The sequence below is a fragment of the Poecilia latipinna genome, unplaced genomic scaffold (assembly GCF_001443285.1).
Source record: "Poecilia latipinna isolate Pla-1442-1.1 unplaced genomic scaffold, P_latipinna-1.0 Scaffold61, whole genome shotgun sequence".
In the NCBI taxonomy this organism is placed as follows: Eukaryota; Metazoa; Chordata; class Actinopteri; order Cyprinodontiformes; family Poeciliidae; genus Poecilia; species Poecilia latipinna.
The window spans coordinates 887739-913655 of NW_015112677.1; the positions used below are offsets into that span (position 1 = coordinate 887739).

The 25917-nt window shown below is 38.9% G+C and overlaps 3 protein-coding genes across 4 annotated transcripts in view; 2 read left to right on the forward strand and 1 right to left on the reverse strand.

The window, feature by feature from the left end:
• The window catches only part of extl3 (exostosin-like glycosyltransferase 3), a 42015-nt gene extending 33169 nt beyond the window's left edge, over positions 1-8846 (reverse strand). Inside the window, exon 1 of the mRNA XM_015057614.1 lies at positions 8620-8846. The gene's annotated coding sequence lies outside the window, so the exon portion shown is untranslated. The remainder of the gene's footprint in view (positions 1-8619) is intronic.
• A 1416-nt stretch (positions 8847-10262) lies between these two features.
• riox1 (ribosomal oxygenase 1) lies at positions 10263-15901 on the forward strand. Of its 2 annotated transcripts, none has more exons than XM_015057664.1 (15): positions 10263-10398; positions 10558-10704; positions 10789-10925; positions 12116-12215; positions 12407-12520; positions 12737-12843; positions 12936-13043; positions 13603-13637; positions 13853-14031; positions 14222-14326; positions 14863-15004; positions 15081-15201; positions 15283-15382; positions 15479-15565; positions 15655-15901. In XM_015057664.1, the coding sequence occupies exons 1-15, from the start codon at positions 10306-10308 to the stop codon at positions 15739-15741; spliced, it is 1662 nt and encodes a 553-aa protein (XP_014913150.1). In that variant the 5' UTR covers positions 10263-10305; the 3' UTR covers positions 15742-15901. The 2 variants fall into 2 exon arrangements, with proteins under 2 accessions (XP_014913150.1, XP_014913157.1); XM_015057671.1 differs by having other exon boundaries at positions 10792-10925.
• Positions 15902-17870: 1969 nt separating this feature from the next.
• On the forward strand, positions 17871-25279 carry cpsf2 (cleavage and polyadenylation specific factor 2). Its single transcript, XM_015057651.1, has 14 exons — positions 17871-18480; positions 18935-19094; positions 19186-19291; positions 19378-19507; positions 19600-19715; positions 19846-20033; positions 21148-21438; positions 21542-21642; positions 21929-22132; positions 22220-22372; positions 22467-22689; positions 23455-23769; positions 24021-24155; positions 24857-25279. The coding sequence occupies exons 1-14, from the start codon at positions 18332-18334 to the stop codon at positions 24947-24949; spliced, it is 2364 nt and encodes a 787-aa protein (XP_014913137.1). The 5' UTR covers positions 17871-18331; the 3' UTR covers positions 24950-25279.
• The last annotated feature ends 638 nt before the right edge of the window (positions 25280-25917 follow it).

Sequence of the window (25917 nt, forward strand, 5' to 3'; positions counted from 1 at the left end):
TTGTAATCAGAATAAACAAGCTCTTACCAGAGATACACCGTTACAACTCGCTTCCTGTGTGATCCACAGGATTCATCTGCCTGTGCACCAACTTGATACTTCCCCTAGGTCTGGTGCCGGTAACGCATGCACAGGGAGAACATGCAATCTCCATGCAGAAAGACCGGGGCCGGGAATCGAACCCAGAACCTTCTTGCTGCAAGACAACAGCTCTACCAACTGCGCCACTGTGCAGCCCGAGACATGGGTGGATGGATAGAAGCAATTAATCGTCCAGCAAAATTTGTTATTGTGACAGGCCTATTTATTTCTCGTACAGATGCTAGTTTAAATATCTTGCCAATAAGTCCATCTGCAGTCAGGCTCATTTTTAAATGGAACTTCATTTGTATTGGAGAGTTCGACTCACTGCAGCATTGAGCCAGGTTTTACAATTTAACGGAAATAATTGACAAATGAACCTCCAATATTCAGTTAAAAATTGCATAAATTATTTACCAGCTGACTATTATTAAACATTTAACAAAAACAGACCATTGAGAAGAGCATTAACGCTTTACGTTTATACCTATAGTAAAGATCCGTTAGTAAAGATCAGTTCATGAAAGTTCTTCCTTGGGCGAACTGGAATTAAAGATGTGGTCAGATGACTGTAGCAGACAGAACTGGTTTTAAGATGGGAACAAACAACCCAGCACTGAAAACATCTCCGCACCATCAACCAAGTCTGTTCCAGTAATCCCGGTTGCCACTCTTCAGAGAAACCTCCTGAGTTTAAAAATGTGTACCAATGGTGTCTGACCCATTCATTATGTAACATTTAATTACAGACCATCACATGCTACTCAGTTAACCATGTGACTCGTCATAATTATCTTAGGAGGTTAAACGTGACAGAAGAGTGTGAGGCTACAAACTGGCTTTCTTACCAAGTTTCCTGTGCATGAATCAAGACATCTGCTTCTATACACTTGGTTCTGGTCACACAAAATTCTGAATATTGCTATACTTTATTAATAAAGGCAGTCTCATATTTTCCTCTATAGTAGCATTCAATAAAAATATTTAAAAACTTTGCTAATGAATCAAGATTTAAAGACATTTTCCAATTCAAAAGGGAAATACTCATCTCTTAACTGTTTCATCTACAATCACGCTTTGTCTGGGTCAAACTGAATCCAGCCATCAGAACTTGGAGTGGTGTGACAGCTCAGCGCAACAAGAAGACAAGAACAGAGAGAGGACACAGAAAAAAAAGAACGGTCTTTTTGTATTCTACAGTGGAAACTCATTGTGTAAGAGTCAAGCTCACAGCTGCAAAGGGTCTCATGCGCATTTCTCTCCTCGATGGCAGCAACATCAAAGCACAGCATTCACACTCTTTTCTGTATGTATATGAAGAATATGAGTTTTTATAAACACTTCTAACATCAATCCATCCATCCTCTATACTCACTTATCAATTGGTGTCTGTAAATGCACTGGTAGCCCAAAAAATGGTGTGAGGTCTAACTTTTTAAAAAATTGCTGAATAGAATTTTTTTTTTTCTTGTTTCCAGTTTTTAGCCCGTTGTTTCGCAAACAGAGCAAGTAGAAGTTAGTTAAAATTAGAACTCTAGATCTTTTCTATACCTTTAAGATTTAGACTTAAAACCAACATAACTAAGAATTTAGATTACTTGGTAATTTATTTCATTTTTTGATGCACATGATGCATTTTGAACATGTTTCTTTGCTCCTGAGAGCATCTCGGAGCATCTGGCATTAACGTATATGAAAAGGTTTTTAAGACATAGTGTAGAAAATCTGAACAGATTTAAAACTTTATACACTCTAAATATAGATGAATACATTTTTGACTTCCTAATACGTCTTTAAAATCCCATAGAAATCCTGTCACAAACTGCTTCTGTTTTATGGTGGCAATTTCCCTAGAAAGGTGGCTGCACGACTAGTTATCCCTTAACTAGAGTCAGTTCACCATGGTAACCTTTAAGGATACCTAGGATGTCATTGTTAAGCATCAAAAGGGCTTCACAGCAAGAGCAGAATTGCACCCTAATCCACCACTTGTTCACTCAAAGAGCCTCAAGGAGAGCCGTACAACTGCTGTGAAGAAAGATTTAAGATACCAAATAAAATCCAGAAAGTCTCAAAACCGGTTCCTGAGGAGGATTCATCTAACGGCTTTTACAAGCGCAGAGCTTGTTCAAGAATGGCAGCAGATAAAGTGAGAGCATTTCTGTACACACAACTTTCCAAGACAACCATGAAGGACACTGACATTCTTTCTTCTTTTCTATGAACTTTTGCTGCTTTTTCACTTTCTCATTTTTAGTCCGGTACCAGAGCTTTTTTTTTTTAATCACCAGGGAACTAGTGTTGTAAATGCACATACAGTAACTTGACAAAGAACCAATTTTTTAAATGTCTTTAGCCACTTTGTGACTGGTTGAAAATAAATAAATGAAAAAAAAAAGCATTTAAAACTACTTGATTATACACAATGAAATTCTGACTTGTTGGACACCATGAGAAAAATCAAGAAATAAGGAGGGAATTCGTGTGGTCAACAAGTTCAAGAAATAAAGCAACTGATGCAGTTGGTAGCAGATGTTTTAGATTTGAATCTAATACTCTAACTTGATTACAGAACTACACAGACAGAGATCCCAGGAGGTGAATGTTCTTTCTGCTCCTCAGAAACCTGCAAACAGCCACGAACTCCATGCAGCCTGCAAATGCACAAGCATGACTCCCAAACATTTGCCTTGACATCTGAGCTTAATTGTGAGTTCTCTGCCAGTTTCAACACCACACTGTGCCAAACTTACCGCATTAACTGTTGGGCTCAGTCCAAAAATAGGACCACTTAGTCAGCCATGACAGATGTAGAGAAATAACCAACTTCTCGCTGAAAGCTACTAAAAGAAAAAAAAAAGTAAACTAAATCTATTCAGATTAAAAAGTCTGTAGGAGACTTTTTAACCATTTTGATTAAGTTAAAGTTGCTCATATTTCTTTCGAGGGTGCCAACAGGAAGAGAAATAATCAATTTTGATGAGAAAAATCACTTGCTAAGCGTTCAAAAACACTAACCGCAAGGAGAATGAACCGGGAACACAAACACCGATTTATCAATTTGTCTCTAAGGATTGCAGGCAACATGGCAGACTCTACGTGCAGGCAGTAAAATCCTACACCGCTAACTTATAAATCCTCTTTTTATCTTGCCATAGCAGCCATACTTGCTGGGTCCTCCCCAGTGCTCTTCCGCTCCGCCCCCCCTCTGCATTAGCTGGCATGGACCGCAACAGATTGACTCAGCCCGACAACAGCTGCCAGAACGCCGCGAGCCTCGTCCTCCAGACACTGACGGATTGTGGGAGGCAGCCAGGGTGATTAGCCCCTGACGTGGGAAAATTATTGCAGCGTGCCACCCCAAAAGCAACTGCACCTGAGCATACCCATCAAGCATTCACTTTAAAATCATGTAATGCCCTTTTAAAGAAGAAAAGGTACAATAACTAGGGGACGTAATCAAATCAGTTCATGCATTGTTCTTAATTTGAACCTAAAAGTGATGTAGACTTAAAGATTCATCATCAGAAGCTAATCTTATTAATCTCAATGCTGGAAAAGCAGACAAAGTCACTATCTGCTTATGAGGACAAAGCTAAAACTACCTCTTTTTATTCAACAGCAGTTTTCCTGTTCTCAAACAAGAACAAGCTGCACTTGACAGAAATTTCACTTGTGACATTGAGTTCTCTCCATCTTCTGGTGAAAAACTAAACTAAGCAACCTCCTATTATTCAATAAACATCTAGAACAAAACGTAACTTTTCCAGACACAAGCCAAGGTCGGCTAGAGCGCTTCAATTCGTCGATAGATTTAAAACCTTTTCAACAGCGCAGAGCAATTAATTTCCCCATCTTCCACGTTTCAGCCTTGCCGTTCTGTATTTTAGCTGACTAAAACCCTGAATCTGCGTTGCTTTATGTCTCCAAAACCTTTAAAAGCCACTAATGAAACAGACTTTCTGGGGACGCTGATGCTACTTCAAAGCAACAGACAATCCTGTCAGGGAAGCATTATGAACCCATTCATGTGTCACGCTGTCTTCTTTTGCTTTCAGTGCCGTTTTTCTTAAAAGCAGCTTTGCCTTTAGGTCTGCATGAACTCGTTGCTTCTCAGAGGATGAGCAGAAAGAAAAATCTGTTCTAGGCGAGTCGTGTTTCTGTTTACTAAGAATAAGCTTAGAAATACCACAAAGGGGGAAGTAAAAACACAATAAATCTACAAGATAAAAACGCGACGCTTGGGGGCATTACTTTTTTTCCCAGACACATGATAGCGGCTCCTAACCTGAACCGTTTCTGCAGGCCTTCTTTATGGAAAGGAAAACTGCAGTGTTGTGTCTATATGTTCAGTAAAAAGCTGCAACATCGTGACTTTTAAATGAAGGATACAGACTGATAACACAGAGTAGGACTATCTGCATGTCAGTGCAGCTTTAATGAATGTTGTGTCATCACAGACGCACGTCTAACCATGAATTATGCTGAATTATCACAGCACAAAATAATCAAACCCCTTCAGGAGAAAAGCAAAAACATTTGAAACCTGATAACAGGGATTTAATACATTTTCCAGCAGTAATGTTCCCCCTCTCCCCCCCCCATCACCGATTAGACTGCAAATATGATCTGCACCGGATCACAGGGCAACCGAAACAAAGTTCAATTGACTTTTTCAGGAAAATATCTGACCATCAACAGCCTTCTACCTTCATATTCTGTCCATATTGTGTAGTGTGTCAGTCTCTCTACTGGTAAACCAACCCCACATCATGATGCTGCCATCACCATGTCTGACAGATAAGCCCAATCTTGGTTTCTCCAAATATATTTGTGGTCAAACAGTTCAAACATTGTCTCAATTAACCAGATTTGGCTTGTCCATGCAAGCACCTGCAGTTCTGGAGCAGATCCTTATTCCTTGGTAGAAAAGGACAATTCAAGGAAACTGAAAGGTTAAAGAGACAGTCAGAATCATGCAACTGTGGAAAACCATTTCTCTAAACGACGTTAATCGAGGTGAGATGATGGCTTATGTGCAAATTTGAACCTGAATACAGATCTGGCCATGTCTGATTTAAAGAACAAAACAACATACATCAAACTTGACCGCTAAACTCTCATGTACAAATCATCAATTAAACCGTCTAATGTATGAGGATTTAAAAATAAAATGAGAATGACTTAAACAGATCATTAACAACCCAAAATCTGCATGACATTCATTCTCACAAGGAGCTCAAGTCCATTTTTTCACCAGAGCTGCATACGTATCCAGCTAACTGGATTTTTTCCACTAGCCAGACTGAAGACATTTTGGCTTTTGACAGCAGGAAGGACAAGCACAGGTGTAACTAATAATATTAATGAAGGGTTTCAGCGGGCCACAGCAGAAATCTGGAAGTGAGAACACCTACGCAGAGTTTAAAAAATGTTAATGTCTCCTAAGAAATGGAAGATTTGAAGCAGGATAGGATGGAGTTAGTAGCGTCTTCAATGAAAAATTATTACAGGACAGAAAGAGACCAATACAGTAAATATTTATATCAACATTTTCTGAGCTTAAATGATAGAGGTGAATGAGAATATGTTATTATTGGAATATTTTAAACAAGTGAAGTTTCTCATAATAAAATTTAGACTGTTGTTGCTAAACGTGACCATGAGGAAGCAGGAATCATTCAGGCAAAGCATGGGAGTCAATCCTCAGAGAAAAAGATCAATATTTCTGTCCACGATGGACTGCATGCTGCTCTGTGTGGCACATCTAAATTCACACTCTGGTCCATTATATTCTTAAAGCCAGAGAAGTTCAAATTACAAACATTGCAACTTACTGCACAGGGCACAAAAAAGTATTCATGCTTCTTGAAGGTAACCTGACTTTATTAGGTTACTATAACTCAATTCCATCCATTTTAGTGGTGTTTTATGGAATAAACCAAGAAAAATAGCTACGAGGGCTTCATCCAATTTTCTTTCCTTTGAACCATAAATAAATTACAGAGAAACTAAATAATCATAGTTATAAATACATTTATAACTCATGTAATTAGAGCTCATATGACTTAATTCTAGTTCTGTGAAGGCCTCACAGGTTTGTTAGTGAACAATAATGAGCAAACAGCATTATAAAGGAAAGAAAACAGAGCAGGCAGGTCAAGTTAGAAAGGCGTGAAGAAGTTTAAATCAGAGAGAAGCTTTGCTCTTGTCAGATGAGACCAAAATGGTTTTTTGTTTTGTTTTGTTTTTATTTCTGGGCTTAATACAAAGAGCTATGCATCGCAGAAAATGTAAACATATTACATAATTCACAATGTAAAACACGGTGGCGGTAGCTTCATGCAGGGGGGATCCTTTCTTCGGGAGAAACAGGTAGGTAAGAAAACCTGGTATAAACTCCAAAACCATCCAGGAAAAGGAATCCAAATGCAAAGCCAAGAGAACCTGTGACTCTCCAGCAAAGCTGACTGTTGTGCAAAGTAAAGAAAAAAAAAATTTTCTAACCTCTAGACGTACAAAACTTTCTGAAACATACCCAAAGAATTGCAGTTGTAAGTGAAAGATTCTGAAAGTGTTGCTCCAGAAGGGATTAAAAGAAATGCACACCACCATTTATCATTTTTCTTTCACTTCACAATTATGCACAAATCTCAGTTTGTAAATTGAAAAAATAAAATAAATGTAGTGTTTTTAAGTTAGCGTTTGTAACACGACAAAATGTCACAGCATAAATAATTTCCCAACTTACATAAAACTCTCACACTGAGTTTTCAATGTGCGAGTCTACTTTAATAAAATAACAGAAAGTTCATTCCAATTAGTCCAATTACAGTAGCTTAAATAACATATTGCTGCAATGTGTTTCTAGCAAAAGAAACATTAATACACAAAGGGAACTTTCTTGATTAAAAAAAAAAAATCCAAACACGAGTTGTGTTTAATTCAGTCAAGTTTCTCACACACCCACATTCCGCACAAACAAGATAGTTTAAAGGAAATAATTTTACATAAAGAATACAAGTTCAAATTCAAAAAACATTTCATTTAACCCAAAGGGAAATTAAATAATGTCTCTCAATCCAAAAACAAACAAACATGAAAAACAGTCTACAAAAAGAACAAATCAGAACAAAGTTACTTCGACATGCAGCAACCAGGAACTGCACAGTTCTAGAACAGCATCTTACACAAACTATTAACTATACAGAATTATACAGGATTCAAACAACCAATCCCTAGCATAGTCTGTATGACATATGGTTCATTTTTGACTTTCTTACTTCCAAGCATGTCTATAGATAGAGTGCACTTTGAATGGCTCAATAATAAAATGTAAAGATACTTCTACAAATAAGAAATAATAACAAAAACTCTCTACTGAGGATTTAGTTGTTAACTAGTTTGAGGAAATGATCCTCGTGCCAGCCATCAACTGACCTTGCAGCGAGCAAACAACTCTGACCTAACAGCGCAGACCAAGATAACCGTTGAACGAATTCGCTCTTTACTCAGACTCTGTAGTATAATAACACCTGGCCTGGCTCTGTGCTAAATAGATATTCTCTGTGCTGGAAAAAAATATTTCCAGACGGTTTGAGCTGCATTTGCTTATTTTGTTTCCACCATGCAAATGATGTGAGGTGACCACTATCAGGTGATATCCAGACATTTGGCTGCTACGTGACTGATGGGTGTGAAAAAAGGTTTGCAACACACCGGGCCAATTTGCAATAACAAAAAGTACATTTCCATAACAAGATAAGCCATTACAGAAAAATTGTGAATATTCAATTAAAGTGGCTGGAAAACTTGTCACATTACAACCGCAGGAGTGCAAAACTCAATCTGTTCTAATGGGATTTCAATGTGACTGACACAAAGCAGTTCATAATTAAGAAAGGGAAAGAAAAAGACGGTCTTTATAAACTAACAAAACACAAGCTAATGAGTAATTTAATTATGGCAAATAAGGAATAATTTATAACTTGCAAAAACAATTGCAGAATTGACAGAATACTATAACTCTCTTTTTATTTCCTTTGTAGTGTCAGTAAAGTCAGCTGAAGAGCCTATTTCACCATTATGCATGTTATGTCAGTTACGGCATACTGGAGGGTTAAATGGGTAGGTATGGGGAATGTGGGGTTATGGTCAAGTATGAGTTATTGTAGAAAGGATAAATGTTTAAAGCTGCAGCCTGGACATACAATAAATAGGCAGCAGACCGCATCCCTGTGCGCTACACCGGCTGGTTGACGTGTGCTTCTACTGAAATCAGAGCGAAACATTCCTGCAGCTGCTACAGAAACCCTCTTCATAACCCCCCCTTTGACTCAAACCAGTAACATAACCAGCACCTCCAGTAGAAAGACGTCAAAACGGCATTATATTACCCTCCTGAAGATAAAAGGAGGTGTTCATACACAAACCTCCTCAAGACCAGAGCTAGCCAGTGTTAGCCAGCAGTGGTCACAACAAAATGTATTTACTCTGTCCTGCGATACAAGACCAACATTAGCTTCAAAGGCTACTCACCTCCAGCAGAAAGTGCGTCCTGGAAATGGAGGCTAATTCCTCCCCCGAGCGGACGGAGAGCTAGTGAGAAGTGTGACAGTGTTAAATCTGAGCGGCTACGGTCCCCGGCCAGCCTGGCGGTGCTGCTGCGTTTCCATCTCACAGCTCCATTAAAAGCTGCATTGTTGGAGCGACGGCTGCACAAACATCACTGACTGCACGCAGTGAGGCATTCTGGGAAACGAGGTAGAGCAGTGCCATTAAACGCTGCTGTAGAAAGGTGGAGAAACTGCGCCCCCTGGTGTTCGCTCTGGACGCGGTCCACTTTTATGGCGCATTGTAGACCAGGAGTCTGCAATCTGCGCCTTCTGGGCTTCCATAATAACTTTAGCTCCACAGTAATGAACTGTGGAATGTTTAAAATAAAAAGCTAGTCCAGTGCAGATGGTATCAGACAGAAGAAGTTTGGCTAAAATAGCATCAGTTTTGGACAGTGTCTCTATAATATGCAGATGTTGTTGAACTGACAGACTGCTGCATCCCAGGTGCACAAACGAGCGTTTTTATATGTCCTTTCTCCTAGCAGCTGTTAAACTCTATGACCTTCATTTCTCCTAACTTAATTTAGTAACTGTTATTGCTGACAATGGTTAGTATATTATTTGTTATGCTGTAATAAGGATGTGTTGTGGATGTGGAGAAGGTATTTTGTGGGGGCTGCTGGGGGAGTATGGAGTATCTGGGCAGCTTTTAAAGGCTATCCGATCCTTGTATGTCCCAAGCAAGAGCTGTGCCCACATTCTCAGTGTAAAGTTGATCTTGCTCCCAGTGTGCGTTGGACTCTGCCATGACTGCCCCCTTGTAACCGATCATGTTTGTGGTGTTCATTGACAAGATCCTAAGGCATAGGAAAGTCGGGGAGGGGTGACTGGTTTGGCAACCTCAGGATCTCATATTTGCTGTTTGCTGATGATGTGTTCTGGTGGCTTCTTGAGGTCAGGACCTTTTGCATACACCGGAGTGGTTTTCAGTTGAGTCAGCTCCTCTAAGTCTGAGGCCATGATTCTTGACTTGAAAAAGGTGGTCTGCTCCCTCTAGACTCAGGGTCAACCTTTACCCGAGTTTAATCTTGGTGTATTTATTAGTGATGGTAGGAAGGAACAGTAGATGGACAGATGGATTGAGGTTTTGTCTGCAGTAATGCAGGCTCTGCTCCAGTCTGTTGTGGAGAAAGAGCTGAGCCAAAACGTAAAGCTCTTACTTTAGAGCTTAGCCTAGATTCAGACCCTCCCTTATGTTCTTATGATATGAATCATGACTGGAAGAAGCCCAGATACACGTGGATGAAATAGATTTCCTCTATAGGGCGGCGTGGTGGCTTATGGAGGAAGTCTTAGCTCTAAGTAGTCTTAGAGGTAAGGAGCTCTGTCATATTGGGAGAGCTCAAAGTGGAGTCGCTGCTCCTTGCCACCAAAAAGGAGACAGCTGAAGTGGTGGAATAACAATAAGAAAATATTTTTTTAATCAATAAATGAACAAAACTAAATGAATTATACTTATGATACATTATTATTATTAGCCTGTTGGTTCATTTTAGAATTTTGGCGTGAGCTTCAGTCCTCCCGTCCTGTTGGTGGCAGTAATGAGTTATCTAAAGCTCAGACGTACCAATCCAGTCGTAGCAGAAACAGTCTCAATGTGGAGAGCATGGAGGGTAAACACATGTCTGCTTTTTCTTTGTATCAGTCTCTGCAGTCAGAGTTGCCCCCTCCGCTTAAGAAGCCCTGCCAGCGGGTAAAGGTGTGTGTACAGGCTTCATTAATACCCGACGGGAATATCTATATATGCATGGCTTATTTACTGTACGAACACATAACTGATGTTCGTGTTTCTTCGCATCGTCATTGTGTGGCACTTTAAATTAGCCTCCTTTTTTTTTTTTTTTTTAAATCTAATTAGGTGGAAGTAAAGAAGAAAAAGAAAAAAGTAAATGGGTCTGCAGCTGCTATTGTCAACCAAGAACGGGCCAAGAGGAGGAAGATCCGCAAAAAACTCGAGAAGGCAGCAAATAAACAGGAGAGTAAGAAAAATGGACCAGATAATACTGTAAGCATCTGCTCAGGGTTTGCCGTAAATCATTGTTGTTGAGTCAGTTGTGCGAACCAGATTGAGCCTTTGTGTTTGTTAAAGCAGCAGAAGGAGAGTGTAACTGCAGAGTCTTTGGATGCTTTGCTCACTGAACTGACCAGAGTTAACAACAGCAAAGAAAGAGCCAACAACTTATTCCAGTGGCTCCTCAATCCCGTTCCTGCCAAGTACTTCTTCAGGTAAAGTGTCTATATGATGCTACATGATTTGTAAGATGCTCTGCATTTAATTGAACCCCCCACAGCCACCACAATGTGTCACTACACAGTTGGTACGTCCAGAATGATTTGCTGCATTAGTTTTCTACCTCTCCCCTATATTCATCAGGTTTTGCAAGTTGGCGAAACAGTCAAACTTAATCTAATTAGCTTTACCCACTACAGAGCTGTAATCAGAATGTCTATGTGTTCCTCTCTCGTTACCCTTTCGTAGAACCAGCGCATTGAAGTGACTACTGCATAATCTGCTGGCAGATTCTTCCAGCTGACCTGGGGAATCTCTGCGGCTCCATGTTAATCCCATCATTTGTCTGCTTTGTTTCTTGGTCTTCATGATGGTGTTTGTTCGTCAAAAAACGTCTGAGAATCTAGAAAGAGCAGCTGTGTTTACATTGATAATAAGTTACACGCTTTTGATGCAGTTTGGTTGCACCGAAGTCCATTTAGGAATATCAGGTTAAATAGGGCAGAACAAATGGACGGCGTACTTTTCATACTTTTATTTAAATGCAGCAAGTTGGTGGTAATGTTTTTGCAAGGAACTGGATTATCTAAAAGTATTGTTTGTTTTTTTCTGCACATCCTGGTGATGCTTCATTGTATATAAGGTTGAACTCTGTATTCTTTAACATGGTACACTAACATTTTCTGTTATTATTAAATAGCACATAAAGGTTGCTATCATCAGTGGATCTGGTTTAAACGTATGGATTTACCTGCAGCAGGTCTGCAGAGTGTGTGTGTGAGAAAATGCTGTGATATGCAGTGAGCTGCTTGCGCACTTGTCCCCATGATCTTTGTCAGTGCTTCCATCTGGGGAAAGCACAGCGTGTTCTGTAAAGCTTTTGTCATCGTCAGCATTTATATTTTCAGCTGTTTGTCCTACAGTTTCTCCTACTGGGATTTTTCCCCACAAACAATCAATGGAGCCTTGAGGGCTTCCTATGCTATTTAGTTTCAAATTTGCCAAATGTTTCTAAATGCTTACTGGGGAAAATGTGCTTGTGACAAACACTGCACAAGCAACTTGGAAGATATATAATATATCTTCTTACTTGGATTTCAAAATCTCATACACCATGTATTTTTTTTTGTTTTGCCTCATGTGTTTGCTTCACTGTGATTTATTTGACTTTTTTCTATATGTGAAGGGAAACATGGGAAAAGAAGCCTGTCTACGTTCAGCGCAAGAATCCAGATTATTACAAGGGATTGTTTTCAACAGCTGAGTTTGACCGTATATTGAGGAAGGTAATGTTCTGAAACGATGCACAAATCTGTCGGCCTGTTATCCAATGATCACCTCTAACTGGTGATCAGTGAATCAAAAACTGAAATATCCGTTTTTCTCAGTTCATAAATTATGCAAAAACTTAGATCTACCACTCTTTTTTTTTAGCCTGCATCAACAAAAATTTGTGTTTTTTTTTTTTTTCTTAAAGGAAAATGTCCAGTATGGAGTGAACCTGGATATCACCAGCTACGTTAATGGCAAGAGGGAAACGCACAACCCACCAGGGAGAGCTCTGGCATTCACTGTGTGGGATTTTTATGAGGTAAGAATGGAACGGTTCAGGTTTTATGCTCGTTTAAGCAAGTATTCCTAATAACTTTTAGGTGTCATTTTGTAGCTGAAATTTGTCTAAGGAATGCATTAAGAAATGTTCATATTTTCCAAGATAACATCCATGAAGAAGTTAGAGATATAAATTTACATTTTATTGAAGTCAATGCACTAAATATGTGAAATGACTTGATATTTTTTCATCTAGAGTGGCTGCTCTGTTCGCCTCCTGAATCCTCAGGCTTTCTCCTCCACTGTGTGGAATGTGCTTTCTATCCTCCAGGAGAAATTTGATAGTATGGCAGGAGCCAATGTGTAAGTTCAAGGGGAAAAAAAAAAAAAAACTTGCTTGCTTCAAACTTATTTTTTGTTTGTTTCAGTTTTAAACGCATTTTTCCTTTGACCAGATATCTGACACCTCCGGGAACTCAAGGTTTTGCTCCACATTATGACGACATTGAAGCTTTCGTGATTCAGCTGGAAGGGAAGAAACACTGGCGAGTGTACAATCCGAGGTAAAATTCATTAAGGTTTAAACTCATCAAAAAGCATCAATTTCATCTGTTCTCCTATAACAATACAGAAATATTTTTCAAATTTTGTTTTAGAATTTAATGGTGTCTGTTTTTTTTTCTTTAAAAAGAAAATTGCTCCCCTGTCCTTGCTGAAGAAAATGATCCCCACTGCATGATGCTGCCACCAGCATGTTTTATGGTGGAGAAAATTTACATTTTACTCTGATCTGATCCAAGCATCTTCTTCTACATATTTGCATTAATAGATGGGGTTAAATATAAAGGCATGCCACACTTTTAAGATTTTTTTCAACTTCATAATTGTGCGCTTTTTTTTGACACAAGAAATTCTTGAATAATATGCATTTTTTTGAAATATCTTGATCAGTTTTTATTACACGTATATAAAGTGGAAGTAATTTGAGGCAAGAGCAGCCTACATTTTGGGTTGTTGACTAAATTTCTGGTAGATATGTATCAATTATATAAATAATATTTTGGGGTAATTACAGTGGGAGAAATAACCTTTATTTTTATTTTATTTTATTTACATCTTTAGGTCTGAAGGTGAAGTCTTGCCTGTGCTTTCTAGCCGTAAGTACCAAAAAGGTCTTGATTCTTTCAGTGACATAATTTACCTAATCTGAAATGAAAACAGGGCATTTTAATCCTTTTCCAAAACCGGTTTTACAGAGAGAACAAGCTAATTTTATGACAATAGGAGAAGTGAATCAACTCTTTTGACATGCAGCACATTTGATATTGTGGCTGATGAGAATGCATCGGACATTTTGCGTTCTCCTTTCTAGCAAACTTTGACCAGGCAGAGATTGGGAAGCCCATCCTGGACGTGGTGCTGGAAGCTGGGGATCTCCTCTTCTTCCCTCGAGGATTCATCCATCAGGGCAACTGTTTGCCAGACGCACACTCTCTGCACATCACCATCTCCTCATACCAGAAAAACAGCTGGGGCGACCTGCTGCAGAAGGTAAATGCACTTTCGGTCCCGCAGTCGGACACAGCTGGCAGGAAGCCGCATTACTGCGTTGCAACATTCGAAATATACAACAAGTTGATGTAGACTCCTTACTGCGTTGTGTGTGATACATTTTGAAATAAGGAAATTAAAGTGGTTGAGCTGTTTTATTTGATTTAATATTTTGTGATTTCATGTTTAGGTCATCCCTGCTGCATTAGAAGTGGCGATGGAGGAAGATGTGGAGTTTAGACGGGGTTTACCTTTGAACTACCTGACCTACATGGGAGTGCAAAATTCAGATAAGGTCGTTATTGCTATATGAATTCATTCTGGACTTCCTTGGAAATTAAAGATTTATTTTTTTAAAACAAAAATTGCATGCGTGGTTGTGAAATTTGGGGAATTTTATCTAATCTGTAGACTCAAATATAAACATACACCCCCCACCATTTTTATTATCTTTTTCATTTTAAATGTATCTCAGCAAGCTGCACCTTGACTGCTCTTTTTGTACCAATCAGTGCAATTCTAGAATAACTCTCACTGTTCTGATTGGAAATTATAAATTATAAATTGGTTGGTGGATTTTAAAAAAGGTTTAGCTAATGTTAGTCTGTTTAATAATATATAAGCATTTCTTTAGCTCCACTCTAAATTCAGACTTGTGGACCAAAGTTTTGTTTTTGAAAATAATTGCAATTGTGTGCTATAATCATGCCACCTTGTAAAAAGAATGGTTCAAACAAGCTTAAAATGCCCGAATTAATGACGTTTATGCTCGTAATAAGCAACTTTTCACCGAAACCGCAACTCCTAGTGTGTGAAATTGTTCTTGTGCAGGAGGACCCACGGAGGGAAATATTCTTGTCTCGGGTTGAGAAGCTGATAAAGAAACTGCCGAATTTCGCCCCGGTGGACGCCGCCGTCGACCAGAAAGCCAAAGAATTCTTCCACGACTGCCTGCCTCCTGTGCTCACTCCAGGTTTGTGCTGTAACGTATGAGATTACGCATGAATGGACGGTTTTGAGGTTCCAATATTTGATCTCATCGCTCTCAGATGAACTGGCCACCAGCGTGCAAGGAGCGCCGGCCAGGTGGGAAGATGGCAAAGTTAAGAATGTCGGTGTTCACATCACGACCCAGACCAAGATCAAGCTGCTTCGTGGAGGGTGTGCCAGGTACAACAGCAAAACTTTATTTATTTTTTTTTATTTTTAGTTAGCAAAAATACACCTTACCGATTCTTCTTTTTGTGCCAGACTATGTGGCGATGGAGATGCCGTGCACCTTTGCTACACCGTAGATAACTCCAGAGTTTACCACAAAGAGGAGCCCAAGAGCTTTGAAATACAAGCAGAGGTATGTTCGTTTTGTGTGTCTTAATTCTTATGTTGTGCATTGTTTTGATTACATCTACCTTATTTTATTTCATTTTTTTTTTTTTACTTCTTTCAGCACACAGATGCTGTTGAGTTTCTGATCCATTCGTATCCCAACTTTGTGACAGTGGGAACTTTGCCTTGTGATTTTATTCAGGACAAGGTGGGATTCTATGCTATTTGCAGTAATATTTACTGTCAGTGACGATATGAGTTATGTATTAATTGCTGATGCTTCTCCCCCCCCCCCAGATTGCTTTGGCTGAACTTCTTTTTGAGAAGGGAATTATCCACACTTCCGAACCTCTTGAGGCCCCACCAGCTGTTGAGTCAGAATGACCACATTGTAAAATTTAATGTCTGTTTAAAATAAGAACTACACCATAAAACTCAGTCTAAAACAATCTTCTTTTGAATCTGTTATTTTCATGAATGTGCCTTTTCTTGATTTTTCTGATGCATAAAAAACATACTAGCAAATAAAAAGTTCTTGAGAACAGACATTTTTATTTATTTTAGTTGATACAACTCAAAATAAGGTGTACATCAGTCTCCTTCAACATTACAGCTTCAGGGCCACTCATCATTATTCATTCACACTTAAACCGATGGAACTTTACAAGCAGTGAAGCGTCTACTTCCAGGTCACCTCCTCACCAGGTTTCAACTCTCTGCAGGGGACAAAAGGTTCAACGGTCATAAGATTGTATCAAAACGTGTTATGATTGTCACTTCAAAGACAGTTTGCATTTTCAAAATTGACTTGAGCCACAAGTAATTACAGTTCTTACCTCTTGTACAGTGCACTCTTGTTTCTGAATGCTGTTAGCTTCTGGTCCTGTTGTTTGTCAAGGTACCATCCAATCACAAAGCCCATGGGAACCAATATGTGTGCCCAATTCACACTGGATAATGCGAATTTGACCATGGTTCCTACAACCAAAGCAGGGAAAAAGATGAGGGACTGATCTGAGATGTTGGTACATAAAAGTATATATTTTTTTGTATTATTTAAATGAACATTATTTTATCCAGATCAAAACACACACAAAAAATGGCATCCTAAGGCATTTTCATTCTTTTTAATCACAGGACTGTAACACAGTGAAACAATTTTAATTTAATTCAGCAAACATTTTATTCCAAATTTAGCTCAATAACAAAATGTCTAAGGAAGCCAGCAAATTGCATCAGAACTTGTCTTCTCTGCATCCTGAGTAAACAACAAGGCGACAGAGTGAAATATTTCACTTTTAAGAATGAGGCAATAATTACAGATAAGCAAAAACAATGTTACGTTTATAGCAGAGTTTTTGTTCTTTAGATGAGGCATACAATATTAACATTGAAATACAAAGGTTTACACAGGATGCTTCAATAGTGTCTTTAATTTTGCATTCTACATGTGTTATTGAAAAATAAAAATAAGTAAAAAGCCTTTGGTTTATTAATCCTACATTTTACTTCCATCATCCCTACAATACTTGTCTGTTATACACCTGTATAAATGCACAAATGCTTTTAATGTTAGCTGAATCTAAATTCTTCAACTCAAGATGCTGTAAATGTACAACACAAATCGTTTCAAATATTTTAAATGTGCAAGGAAAATTTCACGGCAGTGTTCTCCTTCTTTTTCTTCATTGACACGACCTGAGGTCAAAGGAAGATGCTTGCAGGCTATTCTACAAATGCTCCACGAAATGCATAAAAATCCGTAAAAAGATTTCAATTTCAGAGCGTTGATGAGGTTTGTTAGTCCTGAAAACAAACTAGAATTAATTTAGGTCTACTTTCGAACAGTACCAAGTAATTGAGGAGCCTCTAATGATTTTTAAGTAGCCTATTTAATCAACATTTATTTGAACACGGGTGAGGAAGTATGTTAAGTTTGTTTATGTGTTTTCACATTGACAAGCAAACTTAATTACAGATGTAGTTACATTAAAATCAACAACATCCATTTAAAATTATATAGCTGCATATCATTTTATTTGGTTATTTGGCTATCAACGAAATCCAGCAAAAATGACACGAAGCTATACTTGATACACATTCACTCGCTGCTAACTGGCATTAGCAACTAACGCCGTATGTTAGAAAGATTATTTTGTTTTTTTTGCATGAATATCTATTTCAACGAGATAAATATGTAAGACCAATTGAAGGCAAACAATAAGAAAGAAAATAAATGAATAGCTTTAAAATAATACCTTATGTTAACACCAAACAGCAGCCTTCAGATCTTCCTTCTCTATGCGAAGGACATTGGATTGTACCAAGTATGTTTCAACGACGTGTTTATGCTAAATGACAACACGGTTACAAGGATTGTGTTCGAAAATTAATTTACAATAAGATACAAGTTAATCCTATGTTTTATATAGAATTCATTCAATATAGTCCGACAACGTCATATTTACTGTTTTCACACAGATTTATTATGACTTTATTTGGTACGTTCCTTTACCCTTTCACCTATGACGTAGCAGCCAAAATGGCCGCTTCAAACCCGCTAACAGAAAAGTCTTGATTTTGAAGTAATAATAAATAATAACTTTAAGGTTATTTTCTTATATTCAAAAGAAGGATATATTTATTTAATGTTATAGTCTGTCGCTTTTTTGACGTTTTCAGCTTTCTTTTAGTTATCTACCTAGCATGTAGCTAGCATGCTAAATAGCCGTTGCCCGGTAAACGGCTAACAATCGTTGTCAAAGCCAAACTGGATTCATATTTTATCTTGCTAGAAACATTTACGTTTATTGTCATGCAGCTCACGTTGTATTCCATTTTGTGGAATTTTGCTTTTAAAAAAAACACTTTGGTTTGCCTTTGAATGATTCTTTATAGTTGGCCTTTGTTATAGAGACTCAACATTGGTTGATGAAGACGGGTTTGTGCTTTTGTTGAGAAAAGTAAAGGGAAAATGACTTCCATTATCAAGCTGACAGCCGTGTCGGGGGTCCAGGAGGAGTCGGCTCTTTGCTACCTGCTGCAGGTGGATGAATTTCGCTTCCTCCTGGACTGTGGATGGGACGAGAACTTCTCAATGGACATTATTGATGCCATGAAGCGGTGAGTATGATTACAGATGTCAAAGTTTTATTTATGTATTGCATTTCGGCTTTAACAGAACACAGAAAGTTGTTGCACCCTTTTATTTTCACTGGGTTAGATCATTGTTCTCGTACATGTTCTGGATGATATAAAAACTAAATCCGTAAATCTGTTTTTTTAATATATATATATAAATTGTTCGTCTGGGCCACAAAAAAATGTTTTAGATACTCACTGAGTTTCCAACCATCGTGCTTTTCAAATATATTGACTGTGCATCAAGTGATAAAATGGTTTTCTACATTGCTGAAATATGTTTTTTATAAATGTAATCGAATCAGATTAAATCAAGTGGCATTTCAACTTGACTGCTAAGTTATGAAAAACTCAGAATAACTTTCAGGAGCTAAATCTAAATTGTTTAAAGAAGCTTCTAACTTTTTTCATCTCTGTATTACATTTTTGCTGTCAGATATGTTCACCAGGTTGACGCAGTCCTGCTGTCGCACCCTGACCCCATTCACCTGGGAGCCCTGCCCTACGCTGTGGGCAAACTGGGTCTGAACTGCACCATCTACGCCACCATTCCTGTCTACAAAATGGGTCAGATGTTCATGTACGATCTATATCAGGTACAGTACTGCAAGTTAAGGTTTAAGGTAAATAAATGTTGTATTTGCAAGAATAGAACTGATTCCCTGAATGCTCTTTTCTTGTTCTTAGTCAAGAAACAACAGTGAAGATTTCACGCTCTTCACCCTGGATGACGTGGACAGTGCTTTTGATAAAATCCAGCAGCTGAAATACTCACAGATTGTCAATCTGAAAGGTGAGACGAAAATCAAGCGTCACCCCATTTTCTATAACCTTTCATAAGAAGATGATTTTATGAAAGTTATTTTCTTTTCGTTACAGGAAAGGGGCATGGTCTGTCGATCACTCCTCTCCCAGCCGGACACATGATCGGAGGCACCATTTGGAAAATTGTCAAGGACGGGGAGGAGGAAATAGTTTATGCAGTGGACTTCAATCATAAGAGAGAAATGTAAACAGACACAAAAACATACATGTGAAAGCAAGATCTTAAGCCGTACATCAGTTGCTAATTTGCGTGCTCTTCTTCTCTGTCTGTTCCAGCCACCTTAACGGCTGCACACTGGAGAGCATTAGTCGACCGTCTTTGCTCATTACAGATTCCTTCAATGCTGCTTATGTGCAGCCACGCCGCAAACAAAGAGACGAGCAGCTGCTTAGTGAGTAATACGCACAGAAGTCTTTACAGTAAAAAGCACCTTCGGTTCAGTAAGCATGAGACTATATAGAATACTCTGTCTGCGTCTTTACTAATGGCTGTATCATCATCCTCCTTTAATACCCACAAAGCGAACGTAATGGAGACCCTGCGTGGTAATGGTAATGTCCTTATTGCCGTGGATACGGCCGGCCGCGTGCTGGAGCTGGCGCAGCTCCTCGACCAGATTTGGAGGACGAAGGACGCTGGGCTCGGCGTTTACCCACTAGCGCTGCTCAACAACGTCAGCTACAACGTGGTGGAGTTCTCCAAGTCCCAGGTACCAATCAGTGTCACACTTTCATACAACTTAATTTTGGTTTTAATGGACTCCAAAAGACATTAAGTATTTCAGTTGTAGCACAGATATGAGCATGAATGTTGTGATCAGTTTTCGTCATTAGAGCTACAACAAGTAGTTTATAACAAATAATGATTCAAGAAACCAAACAAAACATGGTTGCAAAATGAGAGCTGAAGCAAAATAGCTAAACAGCTAAAAGTAAAATATCTCCAATAAAACGATGCACACAGATATTAGATAAAGCTATTCAGTTAAAAACATTTTAAAACTCAAATCAAAAGCCATATGCTTATTTAAAAATTGCAGAATAATAAATTGTGCATTTTAAGATCTCAGAAAAATTCTAAGTTGAAAAAAAATGTGTCTTCAGTTTGCTTTTAAGAACCTTCTGTCTTCCTCTGTACGTTATGTAAAGATGTTCCAGTATATAACTTATATATAAGTTATATACTTATGTAAGTATATAACTTTACTTATATAAGTAAAGTTATATGCTTTACTTATAACTACTGGAATATTTAATAAACGGCTACAAAGAGACCTGAGTATTTCTGGAAGCTGAGTCTAGTATTCTTCATAGTGTAAGTGAGATCTTCTAAGACCATTAAGAGCGTTACAAACAAGAAAAATGGCTTCAAATTAATTGCTGAGTTTAACAGGTAACCATAGCACAGTCTGGCAACTGAACTTTTAAGTATTGCAACTTTGTAATTGTTTTTTTGCAGACAAAGGAGCAGAGCAGGGATCCAATCTGCGAGTAACAAAAGCATGGATTAATGACTCTGTTGTCTGTATTGGCTTGAGAGAAAATTGGCCTTCCTCTGAAAATGTTTTCCTAATAATAAAATCCAATTCTGGTTAACGATTGAGTGCATCTTGAAACTGAGGTTTGAATTAAAAATGTCTTCTTGTTTTCTGGAGTGTTTTAGGGTCTTTCCATCATCTTTGTTGTAAGATTTTTTCCAAGTTTTTCCACACTTGGAAAAGAATTGTGTTGTTTTCATTCCATTACTATTCATTATGTTGTCTTTCCACCTGTTTTTTTTTTTCTTCTTTTTTTTTCTTGTAAAAACCAAACCCGTCTCTGTAGGTGGAATGGATGAGTGACAAACTCATGAGGTGTTTTGAGGACAAAAGGAACAATCCGTTCCAGTTCCGACACTTGAACCTTTGCCACAGTCTGGCAGACCTGGCCCGGGTACCCAGTCCCAAGGTGGTGCTTTGCAGCCAACCGGACCTTGAGTCTGGCTTCTCCAGGGAGCTCTTCACCCAGTGGTGCCAAAATGCTAAAAATTCCATCATCCTTACCTACCGCACCACGCCTGGCACCCTGGCCCGCTATCTCATCGACAATCCTGGAGAAAAGATGCTGGATTTGGAGGTGAGAGGGGTTTTTCGTGCAGAATCTTCCCTGAAAAATGCTGCCATTTGTGGCTATGTTCCAGCATCCCAGAATCATGATTAACTTCTTCTATGCACATCAGGTCAGGAAACGAGTAAAACTGGAAGGGAAGGAGCTGGACGAGTATCTTGAAAAGGAGAAAATAAAGAAGGAAGCAGTTAAAAAAATGGAACAAGCCAAAGAGTAAGTTTGGATGATCTCTGAATCTTTAAAGTATGGTAACAGGTTGTTTTTTTGTTTTTTTTTTCTTTTAACATGGAATGTAATAAGTAAAATATTTGTGAAAGTTGTTAATTATTGTGTTGAAAGAGGGACTAGTGAAGTCCACAATGTATACCTTTTGATCTAGTAAAAGTACTAGAAACTCAAAAATTTACCCCTGATTACAAATGAAAAAATGTCGTATGACGTACAAGCTGTAAGAAAGAACTTTAGATGGAATTAAAGTGTTTTTTATGGCTTTTTTCAGGGTGGATGTGGATTCGAGCGATGAGAGCGACATGGAAGACGATCTGGATCAGCCGGCTGCGGTGAAAACCAAGCATCATGACCTGATGATGAAGGGCGAGGGGAGCCGCAAAGGAAGCTTCTTCAAACAGGCCAAAAAGTCATACCCCATGTTCCCGGTGCATGAGGAGAGAATCAAATGGGACGAGTATGGAGAAATCATCAGGTGCTGAAATCTTAATGCAAATCGAAGGAAGTAGAGATTTTTTATTTTTTTTATAACCAAGTAACCCATTGTGTTTTTTTCTTAAAGGATTGAAGACTTTTTGGTTCCTGAACTGCAAGCCACAGAAGAGGAGAAGAACAAACTGGAATCTGGGCTGACAAATGGCGACGAACCCATGGACCAGGATTTGTCTGTCGTTCCTACAAAATGTGTCTCAAGTGTTGAGAATTTTGAAATAAGGTGAGTGATTACTCGCAAAGTGAACCACACCAGTATAATCTCCATATCTATAAAACTCTTACAATGACCCTGTGTTTCTTCTTCTATGTTATAGAGCGAGGGTGACGTACATAGACTACGAAGGTCGCTCCGATGGCGACTCCATAAAGAAGATCATAAATCAGATGAAGCCCAGACAGCTTGTGATTGTTCACGGGCCACCAGAAGCAAGTCTGGACCTGGCCGAGTCCTGCAAGGCTTTCAGCAAAGACATCAAAGTTTACACACCCAAACTGCAGGAGACTGTGGACGCCACCAGCGAGACGCACATCTACCAGGTCAGTCTCAGGAAAATCTGCTTTTAAAGATGTCCACCTTTACTGTGGTTTGTTGATTAGGTTTGATAGTCTTATCAGGTCAAATCCACATAATGTTTGAGATTAGACTGTGACAAAAAGTAGAGGAGTTGAACTATGAGTTGTGTGTTTCTTCTGCTGTGAAACAAATTCACTTAAGTTGCATTTGTTGAGTCATTAACGTAATTTCTTTTGTGTAACCTTCCCAATCGCCGCAGTGTGTTTCCAAGTCTTAAATTCATGTATCTAACATTAAGGCCTCCCTCAAAACGTCTTAACTTCATTGTAAAATATGTAAGTTTACCTTAAATACAGTAATCTCGGGTCTTTTTGATGTGGCAGGACTATTTAATCTTGTATATTTTATGTTGTTCATTTTTCTCGTGAGACTTTTCTGTCAGATCAAAAGCTTGATTGCTTATATTCTGTGACTCCAGGTGGTTGAGGCTACCGCTAACTAGATGCTAATAGACCCTTACCAGCTAGCTGGATAGCTTTTTTGTAAACTATTGTCAATTGGCTGGATGATGTGTGGCTCATTTCTGTTTCCAACCTGTGTGATGCTACACGCATTCTGTGCAAAGAATCTTGTGATTATTACTATATAAAGTGTGAAATGTTCCTCTTGTACATTTCTGTCATGACACAAGTCTTACATTTTATTCATAATGGTCTTAAAAGTCCTAAATTTGAGTTGGTGAAAGCTGCAGAAACCCTGTCATCCTCTCCCTTCATCTTAACTTAAAGGTGCGGCTGAAAGACTCCCTGGTGAGCTCTCTGCAGTTCTGCAAGGCCAAAGACACGGAGCTGGCCTGGATCGACGGCGTGCTGGACATGCGCGTGGCCAAGGTGGACACCGGCGTGATGCTGGAGGAGGGCGTGAAAGAGGAGGCGGAGGACGGCGAGGTTCCCATGGACACCGCCCCCGAGCTTGGCATCGACCATAACGCCACGGCCGTGGCGGCGCAGCGCGCCATGAAGAACCTGTTTGGAGAGGACGAGAAGGAGATGTCGGAGGAGAGCGACGTCATTCCCACTCTAGAGCCGCTGCCTCCCACTGAGGTGGGCAGCTGTGGTTTTTCTTTTAGGAAAGCTTCTAGTACACAGCACTGAGTACTTTCTGTAAATTCAACGTTAACATTTGCATTTATTAATCCTAAATATTTCTTTCCGACCAAAAAAAAAAAAAAAATGGTCAGTTGACTTGCCGAGATTTTTGAGAAGATATTTCCTTGTGATTTTAATTGTACATGTTCAAAATGGTCTATTAAGAGTTCAGTTTAACTGAGTCAGCTATTTCCTCCTCTCCTCAGATTTCAGGCCATCAGTCTGTGTTCATCAACGAGCCTCGGCTGTCTGACTTCAAGCAGGTCTTGCTGAGAGAGGGCATCCAGGCTGAATTTGTGGGTGGAGTTCTGGTGTGCAACAACGTGGTGGCCGTCCGCAGGGTGAGCGTCCAAACCGCTCTGTCCATATCCTCTTTCTGAGCATGCGGGCGGTCAGTCAGAGTACAGAAGACATTCAGCAGCACAGACTGTTCAGCTGTTGTCATTTGACGCAGCCTGTCGAGCTTTTCCTTTCGATCATCACTGTTCATTTCATGAAGCTTTGAGTTTGAGCACAACAGGCTACTGTTACGGAAAGTAGCCTGAGTTATTGGTGAAGAAGAAGAAGTTGACATGAGAAATAATGAGTTATCTTAAGAGACAGAGGAGCAAACAGAGATTACCTAAGTAGAATATAAAATCCCCAGTGGCACATGAAAATATCTCACCTTAGGTGAAAGACAAAAAAAATCAATCAGGATTTAACCAGAGTACAAGCTGAAGCCAGGATGCTAACAACAAACTGCATAATTGACAAGAACCTAAAATAGACGCAACACAGAAAATGAAATCAAAGAGCGCTGTGACTAGTAACAAAGATTGTTCGGATGCTATTTAAATGGGAAATCTTGATCTGAATTCATGAGACACTTTAAAAAAAACAAAAAAACAAACGTCTGCACAAAAGAATAGGGAACAAACCGTAAAGATGTTTTTCTCTGCAGCGATCTGCTGCACAAGGTTTGTTTATCTCTGCTGAGAGATGCAACCTCGTTGCTTTAGGGCTGAGGTGACCTGTGAATCTTTCTGTTCTTTTTGCTCAGACGGAGCCTGGACGCATCGGCCTAGAAGGCTGCCTGTGTGACGACTACTATAAGATCCGGGAGCTGCTTTATCAGCAGTACGCTGTTGTGTAGCAGCAGCAGCAGAAGAAGAAGAAGAAGAAGAAGACCCCCATAGATGCAGAAAACGGCATGTTTGTACACAGACTTTAGAAGGACTTTAATACAGTCTATGCCCTGCGGATTGTTCCATCCTCACTGCAGAACCTCTTGTATATTTCCCCTTTTATACATTAGTTCCAGACGTTTTTTTTATTGTTTACATTTATAAAGTGAAAGGCAGATTGTGTACCTTTGTGGACTTCTTCATATGAACACCTGTGAAATTGTCACATTTCTATGAATCCACCCCCTGGGAAGCTATTTTCCACTTACTGTCAGTAAATTGTTTGTCCTGCAAACGGATCATTGCGTGTTTGTCTCTATTATACGTGTTCAGCCAATTTTATTGTGGTAATTTGAACAATATTGTCACTAATATACACTTTGAACAGTACTGTCCCTCTTTATATTGTAAAGATGGTAAAGTCATTATTGCAGCCGCTTAAGGTCGCGCTGAAATTTTGTGATAAAAGAAAAAAACCTTTATGCATTTTATGCAGATAAAAAAAATCAAGAAAAAATATGTTTTATAAAGTAAAACATTGCAGCAAATATTGATACTCTCAATGAGCCTATAAACAGTAAATGTAACGCTTTTTTTTTAGTTTAATTTACTTGTTTAAGTTTATGAGTATCTAGGTAGATATCGTTACTAGTATTTCATAACCTATTTTGCAGAAGTATAGACATAATAATAATTGGATGGATTCCTTTTAGAAAATAGCTAAAAAAAAATGTTAAGGGCGTAGAAAGAAATCTCTTGGTGTCAACAAGTTCACCCAATCATTAGGTGATGTCTGCATACCATTCAGATGCTTGGGAGTCAGTAAAAAGTATTTTCTGTCCCACCATCATAAATGTAAACATGTGAAGTTTGCAGAACTTTAACTAAATCCCTCCAATCCGATAAAAGTTTGGTTTCTAAGAAACAAACACTTCAA

Coding starts and splice junctions, on each gene's coding strand:
- riox1 (XM_015057664.1), top strand. CDS start 10,306: ATGGAGGGTAAACACATGTCTGCTTTTTCTTTGTATCAGTCTCTGCAG. Junction 10,705..10,788: donor AAAATGGACCAGATAATACT/GTAAGCATCTGC, acceptor TGTTTGTTAAAG/CAGCAGAAGGAGAGTGTAAC. Junction 12,521..12,736: donor CTGTGTGGGATTTTTATGAG/GTAAGAATGGAA, acceptor TTTTTCATCTAG/AGTGGCTGCTCTGTTCGCCT.
- cpsf2 (XM_015057651.1), top strand. CDS start 18,332: ATGACTTCCATTATCAAGCTGACAGCCGTGTCGGGGGTCCAGGAGGAG. Junction 18,481..18,934: donor ATTATTGATGCCATGAAGCG/GTGAGTATGATT, acceptor TTTTGCTGTCAG/ATATGTTCACCAGGTTGACG. Junction 19,508..19,599: donor TTCAATCATAAGAGAGAAAT/GTAAACAGACAC, acceptor TGTCTGTTCCAG/CCACCTTAACGGCTGCACAC.